The sequence below is a fragment of the Megalobrama amblycephala genome, linkage group LG5 (assembly GCF_018812025.1).
Source record: "Megalobrama amblycephala isolate DHTTF-2021 linkage group LG5, ASM1881202v1, whole genome shotgun sequence".
Lineage (NCBI taxonomy): Eukaryota > Metazoa > Chordata > Actinopteri > Cypriniformes > Xenocyprididae > Megalobrama > Megalobrama amblycephala.
In genome coordinates, this window is record NC_063048.1 from 41,507,749 (window position 1) to 41,531,444 (window position 23,696).

General features: G+C 38.5%; 1 protein-coding gene across 1 annotated transcript in view; it reads right to left on the bottom strand.

Annotated features, from left to right (window-relative positions):
* The window catches only part of crim1 (cysteine rich transmembrane BMP regulator 1 (chordin-like)), a 145,925-nt gene that overhangs the window by 46,328 nt on the left and 75,901 nt on the right, over positions 1–23,696 (bottom strand). Inside the window, exons 3-5 of the mRNA XM_048192339.1 lie at positions 20,441–20,683; positions 18,879–18,999; positions 16,539–16,660 (exon numbers count right to left, since the gene is read on the bottom strand). Coding sequence (XP_048048296.1) covers positions 16,539–16,660; positions 18,879–18,999; positions 20,441–20,683 — 486 coding nt within the window. The remainder of the gene's footprint in view (positions 1–16,538; positions 16,661–18,878; positions 19,000–20,440; positions 20,684–23,696) is intronic.

Consider the following 23,696-nt stretch of genomic DNA (forward strand, 5'->3'; position numbering starts at 1 on the left):
TGAAAGATCAGCCAAATATGGTGCACAGGGTTTTTTGATTCCAGTGAATAATTTTGTCAATTAGTAGAGGCTCAATGAATCACTCAATAATCTGGTGTGACAACTGTGAGGTTGTCACACTAGACAGGCTTTACCTTCTTCTTTTCTTTTTTTTTTGTTCTGTCTGCCTGGGTCTATCACTCTCCTTTGGGTAACTGCTATGAGAGTGGCAACTAATTGGAAGGAACTGTTTTAAAAAAAATCTATGCGCAAAAGATTTTTTTTCTCCAAGTAATACAAGAAATCACCCCCTGCCATTAGACAGCAGTCAAAGCATCGAATGCTAAAAGGAGTTGTACAGGTGGAGTAAACATGTCTATTAAAAGAGAGATCTCGATGGGTGTACTATATTAAGTGTCTTGTGTTAACAGGTGTTGTCTGTGTTGTATGATCGTAATTATACAGTATGCCAGAAGGATATGCAGAAGGATTCGGAGCTGTAAATGAAATAGTGGATGTAACAGGTTTAAATGTGTATCACACACTTTTCAGGAACAGAAGGCACTGGATGTGTGCTATCTGAGCAATTAGCTGAGAAATAGTAGGTTATCAAGAGGTCAGCTTTTAGTGTGAAATACAAGATGGGAGATAACAACAGATTAGTCATTACAACAGCATACATCAATATGTCCTACCTGTGTTTGGGAGAAGCTAACTAAAAGTAATAATAAAATAATCAGTATTCGAACATACTCGCCTAAAAAACCTCACTCTCATGTTTGGAAGTTAATACGTTTTTGTGAATAACTTTGCAAAGACTTATTTTGTGTAAATGAATCTGTTACAAAAATGACAAAAAATGTATTTACCAATTGTTTTGAGTGCTTCTGTATGGTGAATATTTAAAACAAGATTAAGCAATTAATTTAAATCCTTTCAAACAGTTGATTGATTCTTTTGAATTTTTCTGAACAGTTAACTAGTTCAAAAAACAATTCAACAATTCCTTTGATTCCTTGCAAAAAAGATTCAATGATTCTTTCAAATCCATGTGAACAGAGAATAGTTTAAAAAATGACTCACTGAGTCTTTTAAATGCTTTCAGATTTAATGGACATTTCTATTTTTCAACTTCAACTCCTAATTGAGGATCCTCATTTTTACCAAATAAATACTTGCAAAATTAAATATATGGGTCATTGACAAATAAGGTTTTTAAAAGTGTAAAAAAATCATAATTAGCGGTTGTACCGAATGACCTGTTTTGGGACATGCATATGAGCAAGTGAAAACATAAATTATTTTCAAATAGTTAAAAGAGAGTTAGTTACTTTGCTTCATGACCATGTGGTCCTTTGCGGATGTCTGAATGATGTCACTGAATGATTGGTTACTCTGAATGACATCAATGAAATTCATTTTTATGGACATTCTTTCTCATAACAAAGCAACGACTTCTACACATAATTTTTTTAGACTATTTTGCACTATGTTGATATATATAATGTTATAAAATCATGCCAGAATAAAAATATATACATTTATTACAATTTTTGGTATTTTAATCACAAATGAAATGGCTGTATTGACCTTTTGACACTTCAAAATCTTTAAAATACCTTTATATGTAGCAAAATATAATTAAAACATTTGGATTCAATAAAAGAGATCTAGTTGTACTACCTTACATACTTTGGATGTCATATCTTTGTTTTTTTATTATTATTAAGGCCTTTGGACAAAAAAATGACCCATCACATCATTGACCTATATTCAAAAAGATGAAATAGCTTTGGTATATAGTTAGCTACTTTGTTGTGTACTTTTTTAAGGGTATTAGCATACTGTAGTTTAAAGGGATAGTTCTCCCAAAAATGACAATTCTGTCAAAGAAGAGCAAAACAAGTTTGGAACAACATAAGGGTGAGTAAATGATGACACAATTAAAAGAATGAAAGGATTTTTGGGTGAACTACCCCTTAAATAAGTAGCTTGTAGATCTAGAAGCTACAGTTTCAAAATAGTTCCCCAAACACCGATCCCTTCCATTTACTATCAATTCCGTAACCAGTTCTCCATATATATCCTACAAATTCCCTTTCCCTGAACCCATATCCTACCAGAATTATTCTTCCCATTCCCAACTCAATTAACCACCCAATCATGTCCATTTCCTACCCAAGTCCCCCTATCCTACATATTTCCTACCCAATTAACTATTATTTACAAACAGTAACATTAACAAAATCTGATTGCTGAAGTTCACATTAATATAGTCTATGCAAGAAATAAAGGTAAACAGGATTGGCTTGATCTCTGCAACGAAGGGGCTTACGCTTGAGACTCGACTCGAGCTCTAAATCACCCCTCTGGACCTAATTATAGAAATAAATATGGAGTTGGGGTGGTGGAAAGAGTGAAACTGCTGTTTATATATACCTTGCTTTGCATTGCGATTGCAAGGGAATATGAACTCGCTTCCACTCATACATTTACTTGGAGTTTTTTTTTTTTTTGTAACTACAATCTGGAATGTAGCATCTTGTGGTTAACCGCATAAACATTTATCATTTATCTTAATGACCAAATGCTTCTAATGTGCTTTTTCCCATTGGAGCAATGGTGTGTCCACAGCCAGGTGACGCTGTGGCTGAGGTAAATAATTAGTGGAGGCATGAGTAATAGTTACGTCAGCATCTTCCTGACCTTCCCAGATGTTCAGTGCAATGGCCTCACCCAATGGATGTCATTCTTAAAAAATGACACAAGTGGCCACATCACAGATAGATTCAGTGTTGAATCTTTTAGAGGTGACCCAGACATGATAAGTGCAAAGCATGTCCCGTTTCCCTGTTTTGTCTCAGTGTTTATGTAAAACCGCTGCTTTCAACCCCTGCTGCATCTCATAAACTTTCAAGATAAAACCCGACCCAAGCCGCCTGGATGTAACGAAAGATTTGTAGGAGAACAGATAGTGTGCTCGCCCCCATTTGTTTTGGTGGCTGTTATGACCTCACTAAAGAGAGAGAGAGAGAGAGAAAAAAACCCTGCAGAGAAATGGTAAAAGGGAGAATCTGGCTTTCCTGCCGCATTTCCGTTTTTGAAGGACAAGCCATAAGTGCTGGTGTGTAAACAGCTGGCTGAGGCTCATGGAGGGCTGGTGTCTGCTCTAGGGCTTATCCCTCTCTCACCACAGTAGGACAAGCTGGTTGTTGAACAAATATGCAAAGTTTGTCAGGCTTGAGCTGGTGGCTCCATTTCTCAGCCCACTGGCTGCCTTGATTTGGGACTTTACCCATCACAAAGGATTATACAACTGCAGCAAATTCCTTCATAGTTTTATGGAAAAGTCTTTGACTTGGACTTATTCCGGAATCCTCTGGCATTAGGGATTGGGCGTCGTGTAGGGAGAACGAACTTGAATGAATTCTGTTTAATATTTGGAATTTCTTCCCAGAGCTGTAATCCCCTAAAGGCACTGTCAGGGAAGAAACTGCTGATTCAAAGTCTGGGTAAACTTTTTGAAAAAACTTTGGAGATGGTCAGGGTTGATCTGTCCCTCATTTACGCATGTTCTTCACTGCTGAAAAGCTAAACTGTTAGTTGGAGAGACGTTCCGACAGAGCGGAAGGATGCAGGAGGTGTATTAAGGCCCGTTCACACCAAGAACGATAACTATAAAGATATATAAATTCTAAATATCATTCTAAATATAAAAGAACACCACTGTCCACACCACAGCTATAACGATATAGAGAAACAATATCGTTGTGATCATATTCAGAACAATTTTTTCTCCAGCTGTTGAACGATAAAACACTGACAGCCAATCAGAATCCGTTCTAATTTAAGGGTTTGCGCATTTAAAATGGCGGACGACATTGCGGAGAAGTTAATCGCCGAGGTCCAGAAAAATCCACCACTGTTTGACAAGTCGAACCCCCTTTCCAAGGATACTTTAAAGAAAATGGATATAAGGAAAACAATCGGTCATACTGTACCTTCGGAATAAATGGTGAGAAGTATAAACGATGAGATCATTATGCCAGGCTAGCAAACAGCGTAACATAAAGTTACCTCGGGTATCCAATGCTAGTTTTGACAACATTTGTCTTGCTTCCTTTGACGTTGCAATAAAAGAGACTAGGCCTTGTTTTTATTCCACTATATTGATTCTTCAGCTAAATTCACTGCTAGATTAGATCGATTACACTAGCTACTCACTCGAAACATAGCATGCTGAGGACATCTGCTGGTTAAAGCCGTGTAAATGCATCAAAAACAGCAAAAACATGTTGTACACACTCTGAAACCACGGCGCTTGAGCTTAGAATAAACAGACCGTTTTTGTTCGTTGGTGTGGATGCAAATATAGTTATCGTTATAGTTACTTTTATAGTTCTTGGTGTGAATGAGCCTTTAGCCCAACGAGTGAAGTTAATAAATGTAATTTCGGGAGAAGTACGCCCATCTAATCTTCCAATTAATACCAAGGTATAAAACCAGCATTTTACCTCTTCCTGTTGTTAGTTCTTTCGGCATCCCTCCTCCTCCCCTTCTCCTCCTTTTTGTACTATTTTTGCCTGTTATAGGGGGGCAATCGGAGCTCGAGTAGAATATCCTTTCTGAGCCCCTCTATAGCTTACAGCAAGCCAAATCTGTTTACCACTTATGCTAAGATTATATGGGCACATGAACTCATGAAATGCTGGATTACTAACACAAAAAGTTATCGAGTTCAGTACCAGTTGGAGACTCAAGTTCCTCTCAAGTCTTTATCAACACCTTTAGAATGTGACAGGAGTCCAATACCTCTCTAGCAATTTTGATCGTTGACTTCAACAGATTTAATTAAATTTGACACAAAAAACCTCCAGAAATACCTTTAAAATTGACTTCACACCATCACAGCAATCTCTGTTGAAAGTCACGGTATTTTGGCCATAGAGTGTCAGAGGTGTGTCAACGTTTCTCTCTCTGTGACTTGCTTCGTATTAAGTTAGGTGAGAGGAACTATGAAAAAAACAAGTTGATTTGACCGTTTCTTTTATTAGCACATTTTACACTAGCCTATGACACTTCTAGCCTTGAAGAAATCTTTGCACAAAATTACACATTTATTTCCATTTGTTCAATCAAAAAAAGGTTAAAATTAAATTTGCTTACATAAAGATACATATATTCTTCTATGATGTACATTCTCAATTTTAAATAATTAAAGAATGACAAGAATACTATAGTAATACAATTACCAAGCAGTTGCATAATAATTATCTATTATTTAGAGTAAATAAATCAAGCAGATAAGCAATATAAAAAAATATAAAGAGATATTTTAAGATTTTTTTTTCTGCCAAGCTATGTGGTACAACCTGCATCAAGGTTAGTAAACCTTAAAAATTAGAGATGCACCGATACTAAATTTCTCCACTGATACCGATAGCCGATTATTCAGAGTGATATCTGTCGATACCGATAGTTTGGGGGTTCTGCCTTTTATACCTTTTATACCTTTTTACCTTCTTTTTTTTCATCAACTTGTTTCAGAGTAACTGGTATCAGTTATAAACATAAACACAAGACTCAAATTAATATTAACATACATTAACCAAATTCTGAAGAGTAAATTAATATCTCTTAACTTTTTGAATGTTATTAATTCATATAATAACTAATAATATTGAACATCAAACTGGTTTCTAAGCATTTTCTTCACACAAATTGCAAATTCAGTGCTTTTTCCTGCCCTCTTTTGATTGACAGGGTATATCGGCCCTGACTATCGACTGTTTCAGTAGCAGATATAGTGAAAATTTTATTGTATCGGCCAATAATCGGTATTATTTGGGCGCATCTCTATTAAAAAAATATCAGATAATTTGACCTTTTTATGACACTGCAAGGTTAGTTCAGGTTGTAAAATGTCATGTGGTTCAACCCACCAGAAAACTAATTAATAATTCATGAGGTGCAAGGAAAATGTTATTTTTTATCTGAGGGTTACACCACATGGCATTTTTCATTAACATAATACTTGAAAAGTCCTTGAAAGTAGTATAAACATTTTCAAAACCATATGAAATTAGCAAAAATACAAGTAGATTTATAATTCCTTAGATGTTCCACCAGAAATCAGCACAGAACAATTAAATTAAGTATGTGGTCTATTTTAATAATGTAAAAAAGCATCGTACACAAGCACTATCTAATATAAAATCTTCTGGAGAGGAGATTCTTTCTCTCATCTTGAAACACCATACCTCAGTGTAAATTAGTGGAAGAGACTGGTAACCATGGAAACACTACCCTGAGACGCCAAAGCCTAGTTTTCTCTGCCGATCCAACAGGTCCCCTTCCCTCTGAGGCCTCGAGGCCAACAGCTGTTAACTGGCCCCACCTGAATTGCTAGAGTGCATGACGGCACTAGCAGGGTCTGGACGAAATGAGGTAAGTGACAGAAGTCAACTATGTAATCTATATGACTGCCCAACCCTCTGCGCATCTGTATGGGTTCAAATTAAGAATGGCTACTACCTGTGCTCTCATATGGCTTTCTGAAAACAGAGATATAGAATCACACACACACACACACACACACACAGAGAGAGAGAGAGAGTCTTTCTTATTACACAAAGGCCATCAGAAGCAGGAGGAAAAAGAGCCCATTTATATTTAACTCTAAGAATTTGACAGGATTGTGAAGAGGCAGTAGGAACTAATGAAATTCTCCATCTAGAGATTAAAACACCTCCACATCTCAGTCTCACAGTTCCCAAACAGAGCATCGAAGTGCAACCTAAAATAACAACGTCTATTACCGTTCAAAAGCTGCTAACCTTAACGTGGAGGATTTACATAATCTCCCACCTCCAGTTGCAAACTTGTACTTGTGCAGATTCCTCCCGCTTGAGGTCATGGTTAAACACGGACCGGTGTGCACTAAATGTAACGTAGCAGAAGAATCACAGCCGGTCTTTCAACACCAAGCTAGGCGCCACACACTAAGTCTCGTCAGGTCTTTAAAGGAGCCATAGTGTATACTTTAGTAGCATTTTATATTTCCCCCTGAAGTCCAGTTTTATTGTCGGTTAAGGTTTCATGCACCAAAAACAGCCATAATTTAGTTTTATAAGACCTCCTTTCCGACCTTTAGAATTAAAAGTGCTTTGGAATTCTACACATAAATTGTTCCTAAAACATGACAGATATCAAAATGGGTGTCTTGAGCAATTGTGTCTGTCTCTGTGACTGCCTTTGGCTCTGCAAACACCAAAACAAGAGACAAGAGGGTGGATCGAGCTTTTTGGCCAGAAACTGCATACAAATTAGTGTAATTTTAACTGTAAAATACAGTAAAAACATGGGAAACAAAACTGTTAAAAGGCTAACAGTAAGTTCCTGTACTTTATACAGGGAAAAATGGTAAAAGATCTAACCGGACATGTAATTTTACAGTAAAATGCTGTTAATTGTACAGTTTTAGAAGTAAAAAAGAACAAATCAATGTATCATTCCCAGAATATTTGGATTCTGAAATCTTTGGTAGGACATGTCTGTGGAGTGTTTTGGATAAAGGGTGTGTGGTTGAACGGCTACCAAAACAGCAGCACTTTTAAACAAGTTGTTTTTGCAACTGTACATTTAAGATTTCTTTATGCAGATGACCTCTGTCATTAATGGCTAACCTCTTTGCATGTGAAATGAGACCTAGTTTACAATGCCACTCATTCAGGGCCAAATTGCTAAATACTGAATAAGTGTTAACATGTACATTTGTAAATATGCTAATGCTTCTGGCGTCACAACTGTTGATGATTTTTAAATGACCTATTGCAGCTTATTTTTCATAAATGATACAGGCAGGATAGCTAACTAAATAAAGCTAACTTGGAAGCTAACTAAAGCTAACGTAGTTTTAGCTAACTAAATCAGTGATTGTATTACAATAATTTAGCTGTTTTCCAAACTGTACTTTAGTAGTAAGTCCATAACTTTAGTAGTAAGCTACTTTTTCCCAACAGGAAGCAATGTAAGGTTACAAAACTTTGCATCACTTTTTTTTTTTTTTTGCGCAGATAGCAACCGAGCAAGCTGAGGTAAAAAATGGCCAACAGTGTTGGGGGTAACGCATTACAAGTAACTTGAATCACATAATCAGATTACTTTTTCAAGTAACTAGTAAAGTAACGCATTACTTTTTCAATTTACAAAAAACACCTAACTTACTTTTTCAAATGTATTGACTGACAGCTCTCCTGTCGCCATGTTGAGAGAAATAAAGTGCAGAGGTGTTGTGTGCGCTGTGTGAACATGATGGTTATTGTAAATCTAGTCTAAATGTGAACAAACAGTGAAATGCAATCTCAGAATTTTAAGCAAACCTGTAATAACTATATTAAATTACATAGATATACTTTATGTATTTAATCTCACTTTATTAACCAATGCCTTTGCTGTTGACCTTCAATGACCCAATTCAACCAAACTAATAAACAAAAATGACTTTTGATTAGATTTAGAAATAAGAATGTTGAACTTCCTCCTCCTGCATCCTATTCTTCTTTAATCAGCACAGCTGAAAGTTTCTTTGAGCTGCGCCTTCTACTGTATAGGCATAAATATGCATTTTCTTCAGCCTGAGGCTTTTTTTTCTTTAGTAGCGCTGGAAGGTCTGATTCATTTTAGCGAATGCGTTTGTTTGGATTGGTTTAAAAGACAATTTACTGATTCATTTGAATCATCAATTTTTTGGTACTTGTAGTATAGCTTTTTATAGCTTAACTCTAATTGAAAAACTTTAAAGTAGCTTGCAGCTTAGAGAACTACAGTTTCAAATACGTCTCCTTTAAAAACATACTGTCTATATTCTGTTGTGAAAGATCTAAGCCAAGGTATGTTCATTATCATGTAGGTACTACATTTGATGAGGAACAAAGTTTGCAACAAGCTAAAAAAGTATGTTCTATATAGTATGAATGTGCTGTATGTGGTATAAATGAGAAAGTATGTGGACTTTGGAATCTTAGCTTATCGCCTACTGCTTTATGAACATTATAAATTCGGACATACTACTCGTTTCACAAGCAGTTTTTTATCTGCTATATAGTAGGGATGTAGGCATATCTGGATGCGAGGCTAGTCTCACACTAAGAAAAGGGAAGAAAACTATTTGAATCATGAAGAAGAAATAGAATTTGAAGGCTGAGGAGATTACAGTTATCGTCCTCTCGGATGCTTGAGATGTTTTTTCTTTTTCTGTTTTGGGCAGGAGAATGCCTCTCTAGAAGGACTCAATCCAGCATTTCTTTTCTCTTCCTGTCCTACAGCCCAACAGGAGCTGCCTCCCGGTGTTTTTCAGCCCTCCCTCATGCTACAGGCTAGCTTGTTTTGGCTGCAGCTGCTGAGAGGCAGACTAAATAATGTGATAAAGCGCCGCTCCACAGTCGCGCCTTGCGCTGCCAGGACCCGCCACTGCTCTGGACATGCAAATCACTACAACCGCACAACACCTGCAAATCAAGGCTAAGTTGTCAAGAAACAAAACAAAACAAAAAAAGACAGCGCTTTTGTGTGCATGTTTTCACATTTTTTATCTGTGAAAGATAGCGGCTGCTGTGTTGGAGCAGACATAAATAAGAGTCGAGTATAAAAGGGAGAGAATAGTGCCTACAGGGCCTGTCAATCATCACAGGCTTCATAGCGGACACGTTATGTGAATGGCCCCTCGGTGACTCCTATTCTACCCCTACCTTAAAATCACTTTCCTCTTCCGACAAAGCGAAAAAAAAAAAAAAGATGGCAGTGTTCTTCTATCCTTATCAATGTTATGTTTACACCAGCAGTAAAACTTGCAAAATGTTATGTCAAATACTGGCTGAGACAATTATAATCTCTCGAAAGAATGAGCAGCTGTTTAAGCATATTACTTCAGATTAATCCTTGTGTGTCCTATGAAAGCGTGTGCGTTGTTCTTCCATACGTCATATGAGGCAGAACAACATGCTATGTGTACAGAGCTAATCCTTATGCTAACCGCTTAAGCATCGACAGCACAATAAAGCTTCTCCAGAACACTTTCTCATTGGCAAGAAGAGGACTAAAATCAGTGCTTTTAACCTTTATTACATCGCCCTTCTATCCCTAGGTTGAACAGCTAGAGCAAACTGCCAATCATGCCCTTCTCCATGACAACGCTCCCTGGGTAAACATTAGCGTAATGATGGGGCTCGTAGCAGTGGGGCTGTATGAATGGGGGCTGACAGGTGCGCCAGTTCATGTGTGAAGATGCACAAAGCTAATTATGGGTCTAAAAATATCATTAATGACAAACCAAATCTACCATATGCAAAAGTGGCTCCTGTTTCGCTGCGGTCAAACAACATGTTTGCAAATTCACTTGCTGATCAACACATTCTAATTTTATGGAGAAAACTGTGGGGTTGTTGTTGTCGACAATCAACGCGACAAGTAAAAAAAACTGCAAAATTACAGAGTAAACAAATAGTGCTAAACACCTTAATTTAAACGTGCAAGTCATGGAGTAGCACAACAAAAACAACAACCTTGAATATCCTAGAAATTCCTTGGCACGGTCAAAGTTAGTTCATGCTTTCGGAAAGGAGTTGCGATTAGCTCAGGGTGGGAACATTCTAGATTAGATGCACACATACACTCACTAATCAGACCTTCTTCTTATCTACTCTCCAAAAGGGTGACATCACTGTCTGAGAGAGAAATGTGGTGCACAAACACTGTCTGAGAATGCTCGCTCCCTTGCCATCCCAAACACTTGCCTCTGGAAGTGTGTGCGGGCACCTTGAAGAGTGAGTGAAAGACTGTCAGAGAAAGATGGCATGCTGTCTATCTGACATCTGCTGTTGCTAGAATCATCAAGCCATGAATTTGTTCTGAATGGCATGGATGAACTACTTAAATATTCATCGGAATCTTCAAAACTTTTTTACGTAGATAACGTTTCCTGTATTTACATTAACCTGCTGGATTAAAGTAGGGTAGGCAATTTTGGAGAGGCTAGCAATAGCAAGCTAGATTCCACCCTCCCTTCAGAGCTTCTCCCAAACCACGCCTCCTCCAAACCACGGGAACGCGCGCAACCAGAGCAGAGTCTGCAAAGCGTCATGAAAGACTGCATTAAATTACTTCATGTCTCAAAGCACATAACATTACAATAATAATGAATGTAAAACCTTAAAGAGAGCTGACTTGCATGGCCTGACTGCTGCAGATTAATTTCAGCGTTGATAGTGTTGACATAAGGGCTTTTCACACTGCGCTTAACCCCGGGTTATTGTAGTTTTAAACACCACTTTTAACCTCTGGGTAAAGGAACGTTTTACACTTTAGAAGTGGGGTTAGCACTAATTTAGAAGCGGGGTTAGCACTGCTTTTTACCCGGAGTTATGAAACCCTGCCCCGGAGTAGGGTTGGCACTGCTTTTGCGGTCTTAACCCCGCACTGCAGTGCCAAACTTGTACATTATGAAAAATGCAGTGTTAGAATGTTATGACAAGACGCTTAGCAATAGACAACCAATCGCATATTCATATTTCATATAAACAGTAAATTCAGCGTTTGAGAGGAAAAATGTAAAATGTTGACAGAAAACGCGACAATTGCAAATAAGAATGTTAACCCAGGTTTAGGAATACACAATGTGAAACATCAGCTTATGAATACCCATGATTAATTGTTAACCCCGGGAAATTATGAGCAGTGTGAAACATGAAGTAGGATAACCCAGGATTCCCTTTACCCAGGGTTTAGAATGACCCAGGGTTAACAATTTCAAGTGTGTAAAGCCCTATAGAAGGTCATAAATCCAAGTCTGAGGACGTGAACCGCTCCGAATATAACATCACAGCTTGCCATCTCTGAATTACGGTAGTTATGAAGTGAACGAAGCATAAGCTCGTTGTTCTGGTTCAGGAGGAGCTGTAAAAGCGGTTGCTGTTTGTTTGTGGCATTTGGTGACTGTCTGTCTACATGGAAATACAGGTATGGAAATACATATGTTGACAGGGAGGTAGGACATTGCATTCAGACTGAATGCTATGCTAGGACGAACATTTTTTGGTCCTAAGACTTCTACAGAAGAGATATGTTCATTTTTAAATATTTAGACCACTTCTATTATTGATTGCTATCAGGATTTGAAGACAGTTTCAACCAGTATTAAAAAAAAAGTGTTTATGAAAAACATTGTCTACAGGCCTATTAAATGTTAAAAATGGTGGTTTTGAAATGCTTTATTTATTTTTTAATACTTACAGGTATCTCTAGTTCTGGCCTCAATATTACGCACTTGGTAAAGTGATTCCATTGAAGAAATATAATTTAAAATATATTCTGTTTATATGTGTATATATGACATGTTTGAGGATAATTTATTTTACAAATTTTACAAATATGATTTTAAATGATGTTTAATGTTGATTGTGGTTAATTATGATTCATCCCAAAAACACTGTGCAATTAATTAGTAAAAATGTTTTAATTAATTAACACCCCCAAGACTTATTTGATGTGCTTTTTCATGTCGGCTTATTATTGTGGTTATATTTCTGTCTAAATAGGTGGTTCTTGGTCTAGTAGCTGCGATGTGGACCAGAGTTTATGCTGACAGTCAAAAGTATGGCTAACAAAACTAATCTAATCATCTTGGACCAGCTAATGACCAGTTTGGAACAGACAGATTTCCAGCAGGGTATAGTCCATGAGGAGCCAATGTGACAAAACCTACAGGGAAAAACTTCAAATAAACACAATATAAACTGAATTTAATAAGACTCGAATCCTCATTAAGGCATGCCGCATTGAATAAATCTTATCATACATTATAGAGAGCAGAAGTGAAAGACGCCAGCTCCTTTTTCCAATTAAAGATTCATAGAGACAGTTTCCAGCAGCCCAGCATTATTTAAATCAAATTAAAGGGATAGTTCACAAAATGAGAAATTTTGAAAAATATACTGGCCACTCATTATCTTTCAGTGTAATGAAAGTAAATGAGGGCTGTCACGCTCCAAAATATGACTTTTATATTCAAAGTCTTCTGAAGTCATATGATAGCTTTGAGGGACGAAAAGGCTAGAAAAATATAATTATTCATTAAATAACTCACTTTAGTACATCCACCATTGGTGTTCATGAGAACAGTATTCATTTGAAAGATTTGTTCATGAATTAGTGAACTGTCACTTAATAATCAAGATTATCAGTGAATTACGACTTTAATTTCAGTCTGATTGTTGTACAAAGACTTCAGAATAGGGGTGTCGTGACAGACGAGACACTCTACCCACACTCCAAGAAAGTTAGATTGCCACTGTGGAAGATTTTTGGATTCGGTGAAAATGACTCGTTAATCACCCCAGTCTGCAGGACTTTCCAATTAACAGTGGGCAAAACCACCAACCTGTTCACCCACTTCCGCCTATGTTATCTTGCGGATTTGGCCACTGTACAGAGAATATGTTGCAATTATTTTGCTACGTTACATTAACCTGTTAACTGCTGACGCCTTTCTGTGTTTTATTGTATTTACATCCCTCTTGGCTTTTAGTCCAAAGATGTGCTTATTCGGATAAAAACTTACAGATTATCATATGTTTACATCAAATATCTTTAGAAAGCAGTATTTTTTCCCTATTTTTTTTTCTCAAAAAAGGGCGATGTGAGCATTATGGAGTGCTAAACTCACGTGTAATTTATGTTTCATTCATACTCGACGGCGGAGGGCGCCCTCGTGCAGAAAGTCCACAAGTGAGACTCGTAGGAGTAATAAAACTTATGACATACCAGGAAATCCCTAATATGGGCTCTAAATATGGACATCCAGCTATCGTTGTAGCTGAATAAAATGCAGATGGAGACATTTTCACTTATTAAACATGAAGAGAATTAACATTTAAGCTATGTTAATATTTATGATGCAATGCCAATTGACCGTTCGCAAAGACACGCCCCCAATAGTTACTGTTGCCACTCTCAGGCCATACATCATGTTCTCACGCAGTGAAAAATACATCGCGGGGCAAAGAGGACACTGACAATGTGCAGACAGACAAGACAGAGCAGGTTACTTTTGATATAAAACAAAGTCTCAAATTTCAAATTTTGAAAAAGGAATTTAAACAAATACCATTTTGTGGCTCTTTAATGTGTCGTGACAGATCGCTGTAGCGCCTCAATTCAAGCTGCTCGTGAACCGATCATCTCTTCCTACTAGTTCATTTATAGCATCAAATAAACATGAATGAACATCAGAAGGAATGTTGTTTAAACCACGAAAAGACCTCAGCACACACCATTTTTCAAGTTCAAGTCCACCTACGTTAATCTGCTAACTCCCCTGACTGCTTTGTCGGACATAACGGTGGATTTGGCGCTATGATTGGTTAGATCGCCTGTAAATCAGACTCCCAGCGAAGGGTCAATTGACTATTGAATACTATATTGAAATCTATAAATATATAGAATTTCTGCCTCATTCTGTGATAAGAAGTAACATAAGTTCACAGAAGGAAGTTATTTTAAACTGGTTGCCATTAAGTGTTCCTTTTGTATGCACTGATTTTTTTTTTTTTTTTTTCAAGATTTCTTTAGATATTGTAATACATTGTTATCATGAATTCTTTTTGCCACGATAATCATGTAGTAAAAAATCTGATATATCGTGACACCCCTACTTCAGAAGACTTGAAATTTAGCATGTGAGTATTATGGGAATTTGTAATATTTTTATGGTGTGTTTGTATTCTATTTGAAGCTTGAAAGTGTCCATAAACTGCCATTGTGAAAAAGAGCGACTGATATATTATTCAAAATTCCTCCTTTTGTTTCCCACAAATGAAACAGGAGAAATTTCAGCATTGGCTGTTGGCTGTTTCCTCTCACCTGTCCGCAGTGTATTCATCTGTTGTGTCAATTTGTTCATGTCATGACAGTCTTGAGAAGGTCACTCATCTAATGACGTGCAAGTGATATCTTTTGAATATTAATCAGTTTCTGTCCATCCAAGGGGATGAGTTCATTTTCTCTTCCTGTTGCTCCTTTGCGCTCTCCCCCACCCCTCTCATCTGTGGAATATGAGATCAGCCTCTACACTGTACACAGCCACCGGTGGCCAGATGTTCAATTAGCCTGTATTTCTGTTCGGAGCTTTGATGCTCCCCGCGCTGCTCTTCGGCCTCGGCGCTTTGTTCTCAAATCAGCCTAAGGCTAATTTCACCACCCGCTGCGAAGACGACACACAACCTGGCACCTCACACCACACCGCTATTTGTGCCTGCTTGTTTTATGTACGTACATGCTTGGAAGGAAGGTGACTCCTCAAATGACAAATATGCAAAAGCGAGTCCTTGGGTCGCACTCTTTCCCTTTGTTGCTTCGTCTTTCATGTGTTGTGTGCCCTAGGCCTGGTTATAGGGTGAAGCAGGAAGGAAATAAACAACTAGAGGAGAAGTGGGATTGTTTTCACGGGTCCCTTTATTCAAAGAGCCACTCTTGAGCTTTTGTGTTTGGATGGAGCCTTGATTCTGTTGTCTTCCTCTCGGCGGTTGTCTATCCGTGAATATGGAAAAGGCCCAATGCGCAACATACGGCCTGGTGCACGCTGATGTTTCCAGCTTTGATTTGGTGCTGATTTCCTGTGGCTTCCGTCCACCTGTCCCCTGCAGTCTCTTCATCTGAGAGAGTTCTCCACCACCTGCACACAGCTCTGCCCACAGCGACGGTGGGGTTAAGCTCTCTCTTTCTGCACAGGTTTTATTAGTCAGTGAGCACTGTGTAGTGTGTGTTTATGTTTGTGTGCACAAGTGATAACCAGAGCATTTCAAAAGTGGGGAATTGCAGATGTATGGCAATGTGTACTGTGCATATTTTGGTATCTGTAATATATGTAAATGATATGTGTTATTCCATCCACTCATGGGTTTCTCTCATTTTCCTTCCACACACACAAACATATACTTAAAGTATAGTCTAAGCCTCTTTTACTAGTACCACCAATTCCACGCAAGATATCACAATCGTGAAGTTATAAACTTGCAGCATAACAATGTTGTCGATGTGTTAGTAAAGGGCAGAGATTAACAAATTTACCAGACTGTGCTTCTTTATTTTGATGTGCAAGTGTTTGCTCTCCATTTGTCAAAACCTAACCTAACTTCAAATTCAAAAATGAGGAAGAATACATTCTCACTCATATAAATAACAGCTTACAAAATACAAATTAAACTGAACGTTAATTTAAATAAGCATATCTTAAATATGCAAATTGCATATTTGCCCTTCTTGGGTTTATTCAAGTCATTAAACTCCCTCCAATTAACATTAAAAGCACTGGAAATTGATTTTTAGGGAGGAGAAACACAAGTAGTAAAAGTATGTATTTTGTGTGCGTTTTGTGGGTAATATCTTGTCTGAGCTGAGGCCGGTCACTATGGCAGCAGCGACAGGGTTCTGCCCACTGACTAGACGACCTTCCCAAAGCACCTACAAATAAACACTAATTAAGACACACAGAAAACAGAACCTACCGTTGACGCACTCAAACACATCGCAGCACCTCCCAGGTGTTCCGTCACCACGGGACACAACCTGAGGTGAAGTCCCTGCTGAGCACTGTGGGAAGGTACAGAGGCCAGGCAAACACTCACATCTGAGTAGAAGAGAGAGAGAGAGAGATGCTGGTGGGGGCGCTTGTCATACCTAATTTAAAACAACAAAATACTCTCTCCTGACACTTTGATGTTATTAACTTTCACTGCTGAAATAATCCAATCTTCAGACTTTGGGACTTGAGGAAAAAGTGCTAAAATAGTGGGGGTTATATTTATTTATTTTTTTGTACAATCGTTTTGGTCTAACCTAGATTATGAGCATGAGACAGGTGTGATGTCTGTCTTAGACTGTGAGTGTGAGACAGATGTAACATCTACCCTAAATTAGTCTGACAGGGTTAACGATCTAACCTGGATTGTGGGTGAGAGAAAGGTGTGCCTAACCTGGACTGTGTGTGAGAGAGACAGATGTAACAGTGCAACCAAGGACTGTGTATGTCTGACTAACTGTGTAACCTGGATTATGAACAAGAAATATGTAACATTTCACCTGGATCGTGAGGATTGTACCATCTAATCAGGATTGTGAGCATGAAACAGGTGTAATGGTCTAACTGGGATTGTGAGATTGAGACAGGTGTAACAGTCTAAATGGGATTGCGAGAGTGAGACAGGTGTAATGTCTAATAAGGATTGTGAGCATGAGACAGGTGTAACGTCTAATCAGGAATGTGAGAGTAAGACAGGTTTAACGTCTAAATGGGATTATGAGAGGGAGACAGGTGTAACATCTAATTAGGACTGTGTGAGTGAGACAGGTGTAACAGTCTAAATGGGATTGTGAGAGTGAGATAGGTGTAACAGTCTAAATGGGATTGTGAGAGTGAGACACGTGTAACATCTAATCAGGATTGTGAGAGTGAGACTGGTGTAACAATCTAAATAGAATTGTGAGAGTGAGACAGGTGTAACAGTCTAAATGGGATTGTGAGAGTGAGACAGGTGTAACAGTCTAAATGGGTTTGTGAGAGTGAGATAGGTGTAACAGTCTAAATGGGTTTGTGAGAGTGAGACAGGTGTAACAGTCTAAATGGGATTGTGAGAGTGAGACACATGTAACATCTAATCAGGATTGTGAGAGTGAGACTGGTGTAACAATATAAATAGAATTGTGAGAGTGAGACAGGTGTAACAGTCTAAATAGAATTGTGAGAGTGAGACAGGTGTAACAGTCTAAATGGGATTGTGAGAGTGAGACAGGTGTAACAGTCTAAATGGGATTGTGAGAGTGAGACACGTGTAACATCTAATCAGGATTGTGAGAGTGAGACTGGTGTAACAATCTAAATAGAATTGTGAGAGTGAGACAGGTGTAACAGTCTAAATGGGATTGTGAGAGTGAGACAGGTGTAACAGTCTAAATGGGATTGTGAGAGTGAGACACGTGTAACATCTAATCAGGATTGTGAGAGTGAGACACGTGTAACATCTAATCAGGATTGTGAGAGCGAGACAGGTGTAACGGTCTAAATGGGATTGTGAGAGTGAGACAGGTGTAACATCTAATCAGGATTGTGAGCATGAGACAGGTGTAATGTCTAAATGTAATTGTGAGAGTGAGACAGGTGTAATGTCTTACATGGTTTGTGGACGTGAGACAGGTGTAATGTTTAATCAGGATTGTGAGCATGAGACATGTGTAACGTCTAATCAGGAATGTGAGAGTAAAACAGGTTTAACGTCTAATTGGGATTATGAGAGTGAGACAGGTGTAACGGTCTAAATGGGACTGTGAACGTGAGACACGAGTAACAGTCTAAATGGGATTGTGAGAATGAGACAGGTGTAATGGTCTAAATGGGATTGTGAGAGTGAGACAGGTGTAATGTCTAATCAGGATTGTGAGCATGAGACAGGTGTAACATCTAAATGTAATTGTAAGAGTGAGACAGGTGTAACATCTAATCAGGATTGTGAGCATAAGACAGGTGTAATGTCTAAATGTAATTGTGAGAGTGAGGTGTAATGTCTTACATGGTTGAGAGTTAGCGTTACAGTCTAACTTGGAATGTAAGCGTGAGGCAGACGTAATGTCTATTCTGGATTGTAAGCACAAGACAGGTGTAACTTGAATTGTCAGTGTGAGACTAACCTACTTTGTGAACACCACACAGATGTAACAGTCTAACCTGGATTGTGAGTGGGAGATGGGTGTAACAAAACCATACCTAAATGGCAAAGGTGAGGCAGACATAAGGCCAAACCTGAGCTGAGTATGAGACATGCCTCGACTGTGAGATAGGTGTAACATCTAACCTGGTAGGAAGGGTGCAGCAGCCATCTGCTGTCAGTCTGACCTGAGTCTCATAGCTGTCTGCCGGACACTGGACAGGCTTCACTGGTGGACACTCTACTGTGCTGCAGTCTACACTGAACACTGAACACAAAAACAAAAGATAAAACATTTATCACTCCTCATCAAAGCCTCTAATTAACACACCTCATCAAACTCTCATCCAAGCAAATGATTTACCTGTTATATAACACCATAGAATTCAACACATACTGTTTACAGCGCAGTAAACAGTGCATTGCAGTACAGTCATCATATAATGTAGGTTTAATGATACATATAAAAAACGTACAAAAACCAAACATAAAAAGAATTTGCTTCAGGCTAACATCAACCAATGACAGTTTCAGAGGCAGGTTATGATTACATTATGATGACATATTAAAAATAATGTGCACTGATGTGCCCAATGAGATAAAAAAATTTGTTTCAAGTAAATTTTTTATTTGACGGAAACTATACTTGTATTTCAAAGAAAGTACATTTACAAAAATAACCCAAAAACATATGTCCTATCTACCAAATCCCATAGTCCTATCTATCTACTTGAGCAGAAACACATATTTTTAACAGCCCATGTGTTTAGCATGTCTCAAGAGCTTTGGCAAACTTCCAAATCACAAAATCACTCTTTAGTGTATTGGGAAATGAATTACTGTTGTTTTTTATGTTGTGTTGAAGCCAAGTAGCTATCTCTGCTCAAGGCTGCCATATTGCAGCATTATATAGCATGACAGAAGAAGATATTTAAAAATTAAGGTACTATGACAGCATCTTTAGATAACCTGCAAATAATTCAAATCTATCACTATCAGGTTCCTGGCGTGGATCCCCAAGACACCACAACAATCCATCTATTACTCTAACAGGGAAAGAATTTGATCTTGCAAGAAAAGTTGACATGATGTTTTTTTTACTTTAGAAAGACTATTGTGGAGGGATAGTTCACCCAAAAATGAAAATTCTGTCAATATGCCACCGCTATGTTTACATTACATTGCGGTGTCCAGTGCAGCACCACCTTCACTGTTGTTTTTTTATGGGAATAAAAACATTTTACTCAGTTTGATACTGGTTGCTTCAATTCTAAACCGAAAGCGCTCATCCAGCATGAGCTGCAGAGTCGCACACAGTGCAGCAGGAATCACAGTTCACTGATCACTTGCCGGGAGTAAGGCGAGATGATTGACAAGACCATGGCGGAAGATTCATTGCCCAACAGAGCCTAAGCGTCTGACAAATGTCTTATCTTGTAGAATGCGTGCTCAGTTCGAAAGTAAAATGCGTGCACAACATCCCTGATCACTATCATTGTATGGCAGAAACTGTGTAAAGATTCTTCAGAGAGAAAAACTAACAACATGCATATTTGGAATGATATGAGGGTGAGGATATAATCTATGCTAATTTCACACTCGCACTCCGTCAAGGTGATATCGCGAGTTGATGTTCACCGGCGAATCACATGGTGTGAAAATGGAATCAAGAAAGTCACAATACTTAACTAAATGTTGGATTTCTTTACCTGGTTTGCATTCGTAGAGATCACAGCACTCGCCAGGTTTGCCGGAGCTCTTGGATACCAGGATGTTGAGGTGCCCGGGCTGGCAAACTTTCCTAAGACATCCGGCTGGGCTACACACACAGCGGCTGGGCAGAGGGCAACATTCACCTGGTGGAGCGTAGCCCTCGATTAATATGGAGTCCTCAGGGCAGCGTGGAGAAAACTGCACCTCACACCTCGCCTTAGAGCAGTCTGGTCTTTCTTCTGCAGATAAAAAGAACACAAGTCTTGTCATTTATGATGTTCAGCTGTGCTTAATAGTTATTCTTTTCCTGTGAATAAAAACTGGAAAGTAGAAGAGTTACCAGTAACCTTATTAGAAACTGCAAAATGGTTTAAATTGAATTGTAAGAGTGATTGTTAGACTGAAAGAAAAACAAGCTATTAAAGAAAACATCTGTCAGTACTCACACCACACATTTTTAACTCAAAACTCCATGTGGTGATAAATATGTAGAGTATTCCTTGCATTAAGCCTCCAAAATTAAAATATGAGGTATTTGTCTTCATATTTTTTTTGTGACAGGTACCGTTCACCAAGAGACAGACTTGTTCGTCACGTACAGTATATGAGCTGTGACACACTGACATGCTGTTTGTCACAAATATGCCAGTGAATAACATCTAAATATCCATATTGTTACAGGGGGAAAAAACAACAACTTTAATTTGCAAAAGTTAAATTGCCATATGGTTAGGGTTAGGGGTCAAATCTTTAAATGTTTTTGAAAGAAATCTCTTATGCTTACCAAAGCTGCATTTATTTGATCAGAAATACAGTAAAAACTGTCATATTGTGAACAATTGTGTACAAAATAAAATATCTCTTTTCTATTTTAATATATTTTAGAAAGTGATTTATTCATGTGATGACAAAGCTGAATTTTCAGTGTCACATGATCCTTCAGAAATCATTCTAATATGCTGATTTGCTTCTCAAGAAATATTTCTTATTATAATCAATGTTGAAAACAGTTGTACTGCTTAATATTTTTGTGGAAACTGATAAATGTTTTATGATTCTTTGACAAATAAAAAGTTAAAACGAACATTTTTATTTGAAACAGTCCTTCTGATCAATTTAATGGATCATTGCTGAATAAAAGTATTAAATTCTTTCAAAAAAGTATCACACACACACACACACACACACACACATATATATATATATATATATATATATATATATATATATATATATACACACTCACAGTTTCTTCCAAGTAATGTAAAAAGACGTTATAAAAGAAGAGCTGACTGACATTTCACTATCTTGAGCAGGCAGAACGATGAGCAGCTGCTTCACTCCCTCATTCTGAACCGAATATTGACCATGCATGTCAAAGTCCAGCGTTTTATGAACACACTCAATTTGACCTTCCTTCATTCAAGACATGATTGCTTTTATTCGTTCTTTACAAGGGAACAACAAGCTAACAAAGGAGAAAGGCCGAGAAATTGAAAAGGTGCATGGGAGAGACATAAAAAGAACCACAGAAAAGAAAACTCATGCTGATGTGAATGTGAATGAATGGCAAATGTCAGCAGGAGAGAAACGATTGGGATGCTGTAATGCTCCTGTTGCTTGTGTGCTGTCTGATAACACTTGACAGAGGGGTGTGTAACAACACTAGACGCAACACTACATGTTAAAACACAGGCGGCAGTATTAATACAGCCATGGCATCTGAGTGTGTAAAATTAAGTAGACTGATCTGGGCCATAATGTGGCTTTTAAATCAATATACTTTATGCAGACTTAAAAGGAACAGTATACCCTAAAATGAAAATTAAGTCATAATTTACTCATCCCAGTGCTGTTCTAATGTCGCATGCCCTTCTTCCTTTTATGGACCACAAAAGGAGAAAAATGTCCCACTCACGTTCATCCATATAATGGCAGTGAATAGCAACCAGCATCAAGATTTTTAGAAAAGACACAAAAGTATGACAGAATGATTCTATGCGATTCACTCTGAAATCCGACAATTCTATTTCTTCAACTAATGTGCCAATGATTCACAGTTTCAAAAGACATGGAAAAATGGTTGCATTAGCCACTTTCATGACACTTATGTGTTTTGTGTCCATTTTGAAGCATGAAAGTTCCAGTCACCATTCAGTGTAACTGTGAGTGACCTTCACAGTCTTCAACATGTCTCCTTTTGTGTTCCATGGAAAAAATATCTTGTCTGAAGTGATATAAAGGTGAGCAGATGATAACAGAATCATTTTTTTTTTTTTTAGTGGGACTGAAGGTTTTGAGTTTCAAAACAAATGTGAAATACATAAAAGTATGGTCTATATGGTTGAGTGATAAACTCGAGAAAATGATCCATTTTGAAGCTTGAATTCAAGTCTGCATATGTAAAGGATGTCGGCAGGTAATAGCTGTGCGTGTAAACCTCACTCCCCTGATCTCAAAAAGGCACTCTAGTGACCGACGTTAAAGACACTGGTCTTTAGCCTCCTTGTTAGAGCACCCGTCTCCCATGCCAGCGGACCCGGGTTCGGGTCCTGCTTAAAGAAGGCAGTTCAAACCGGAGGGGCTACAGTGGTGCCGTGACCCGGATGGGAGTGAGGTTTAGTTGGGTTAGTGTAACAGACGTAGGCTGGTAAGAGCTGTACATGTAAATCTCACTCCCCTGATCTCAAAAAGGCACTCTAGAGAGTGCGGTCTTTAGCTTCCTTGTTAGAGCACCCGTCTCCCATACCAGCGGACCCGGGTTCGGGTCCTGCTTAGAGAAGGCAGTTCAAACTGGAGGGGAGGGGCTATAGTGGTGCCGTGACCTGGATGGGGGTGAGGTTTAGGGGGGTTGGTGTAACGGATGTAGGCTGGTAAGAGCTGTGCATGTAAACCTCACTCCCCTGATCTCAAAAAGCCACTCTAGTGACTGACGCTAGAGACAGTGGTCTTTAGCCTCCTTGTTAGAGCACCCGCCTCCCATGCCAGTGGACCCAGGTTCGGGTCCCGCTTAAAGAAGGCAGTTCAAACCTGAGGGGCTAGAGTGGTGCCGTGACCCGGATGGGAGTGAGGTTTAGTTGGGTTAGTGTAACAGACGTAGGCTGGTAAGAGCTGTGCATGTAAACCTCACTCCCCTGATCTCAAAAAGCCACTCTAGAGAGTGCGGTCTTTATCTTCCTTGTTAGAGTGCCCGACTCCCATGCCGGCGGACCTGGGTTCGAGTCCCACTAAGAGCGGGCGGTTCAAACAGGA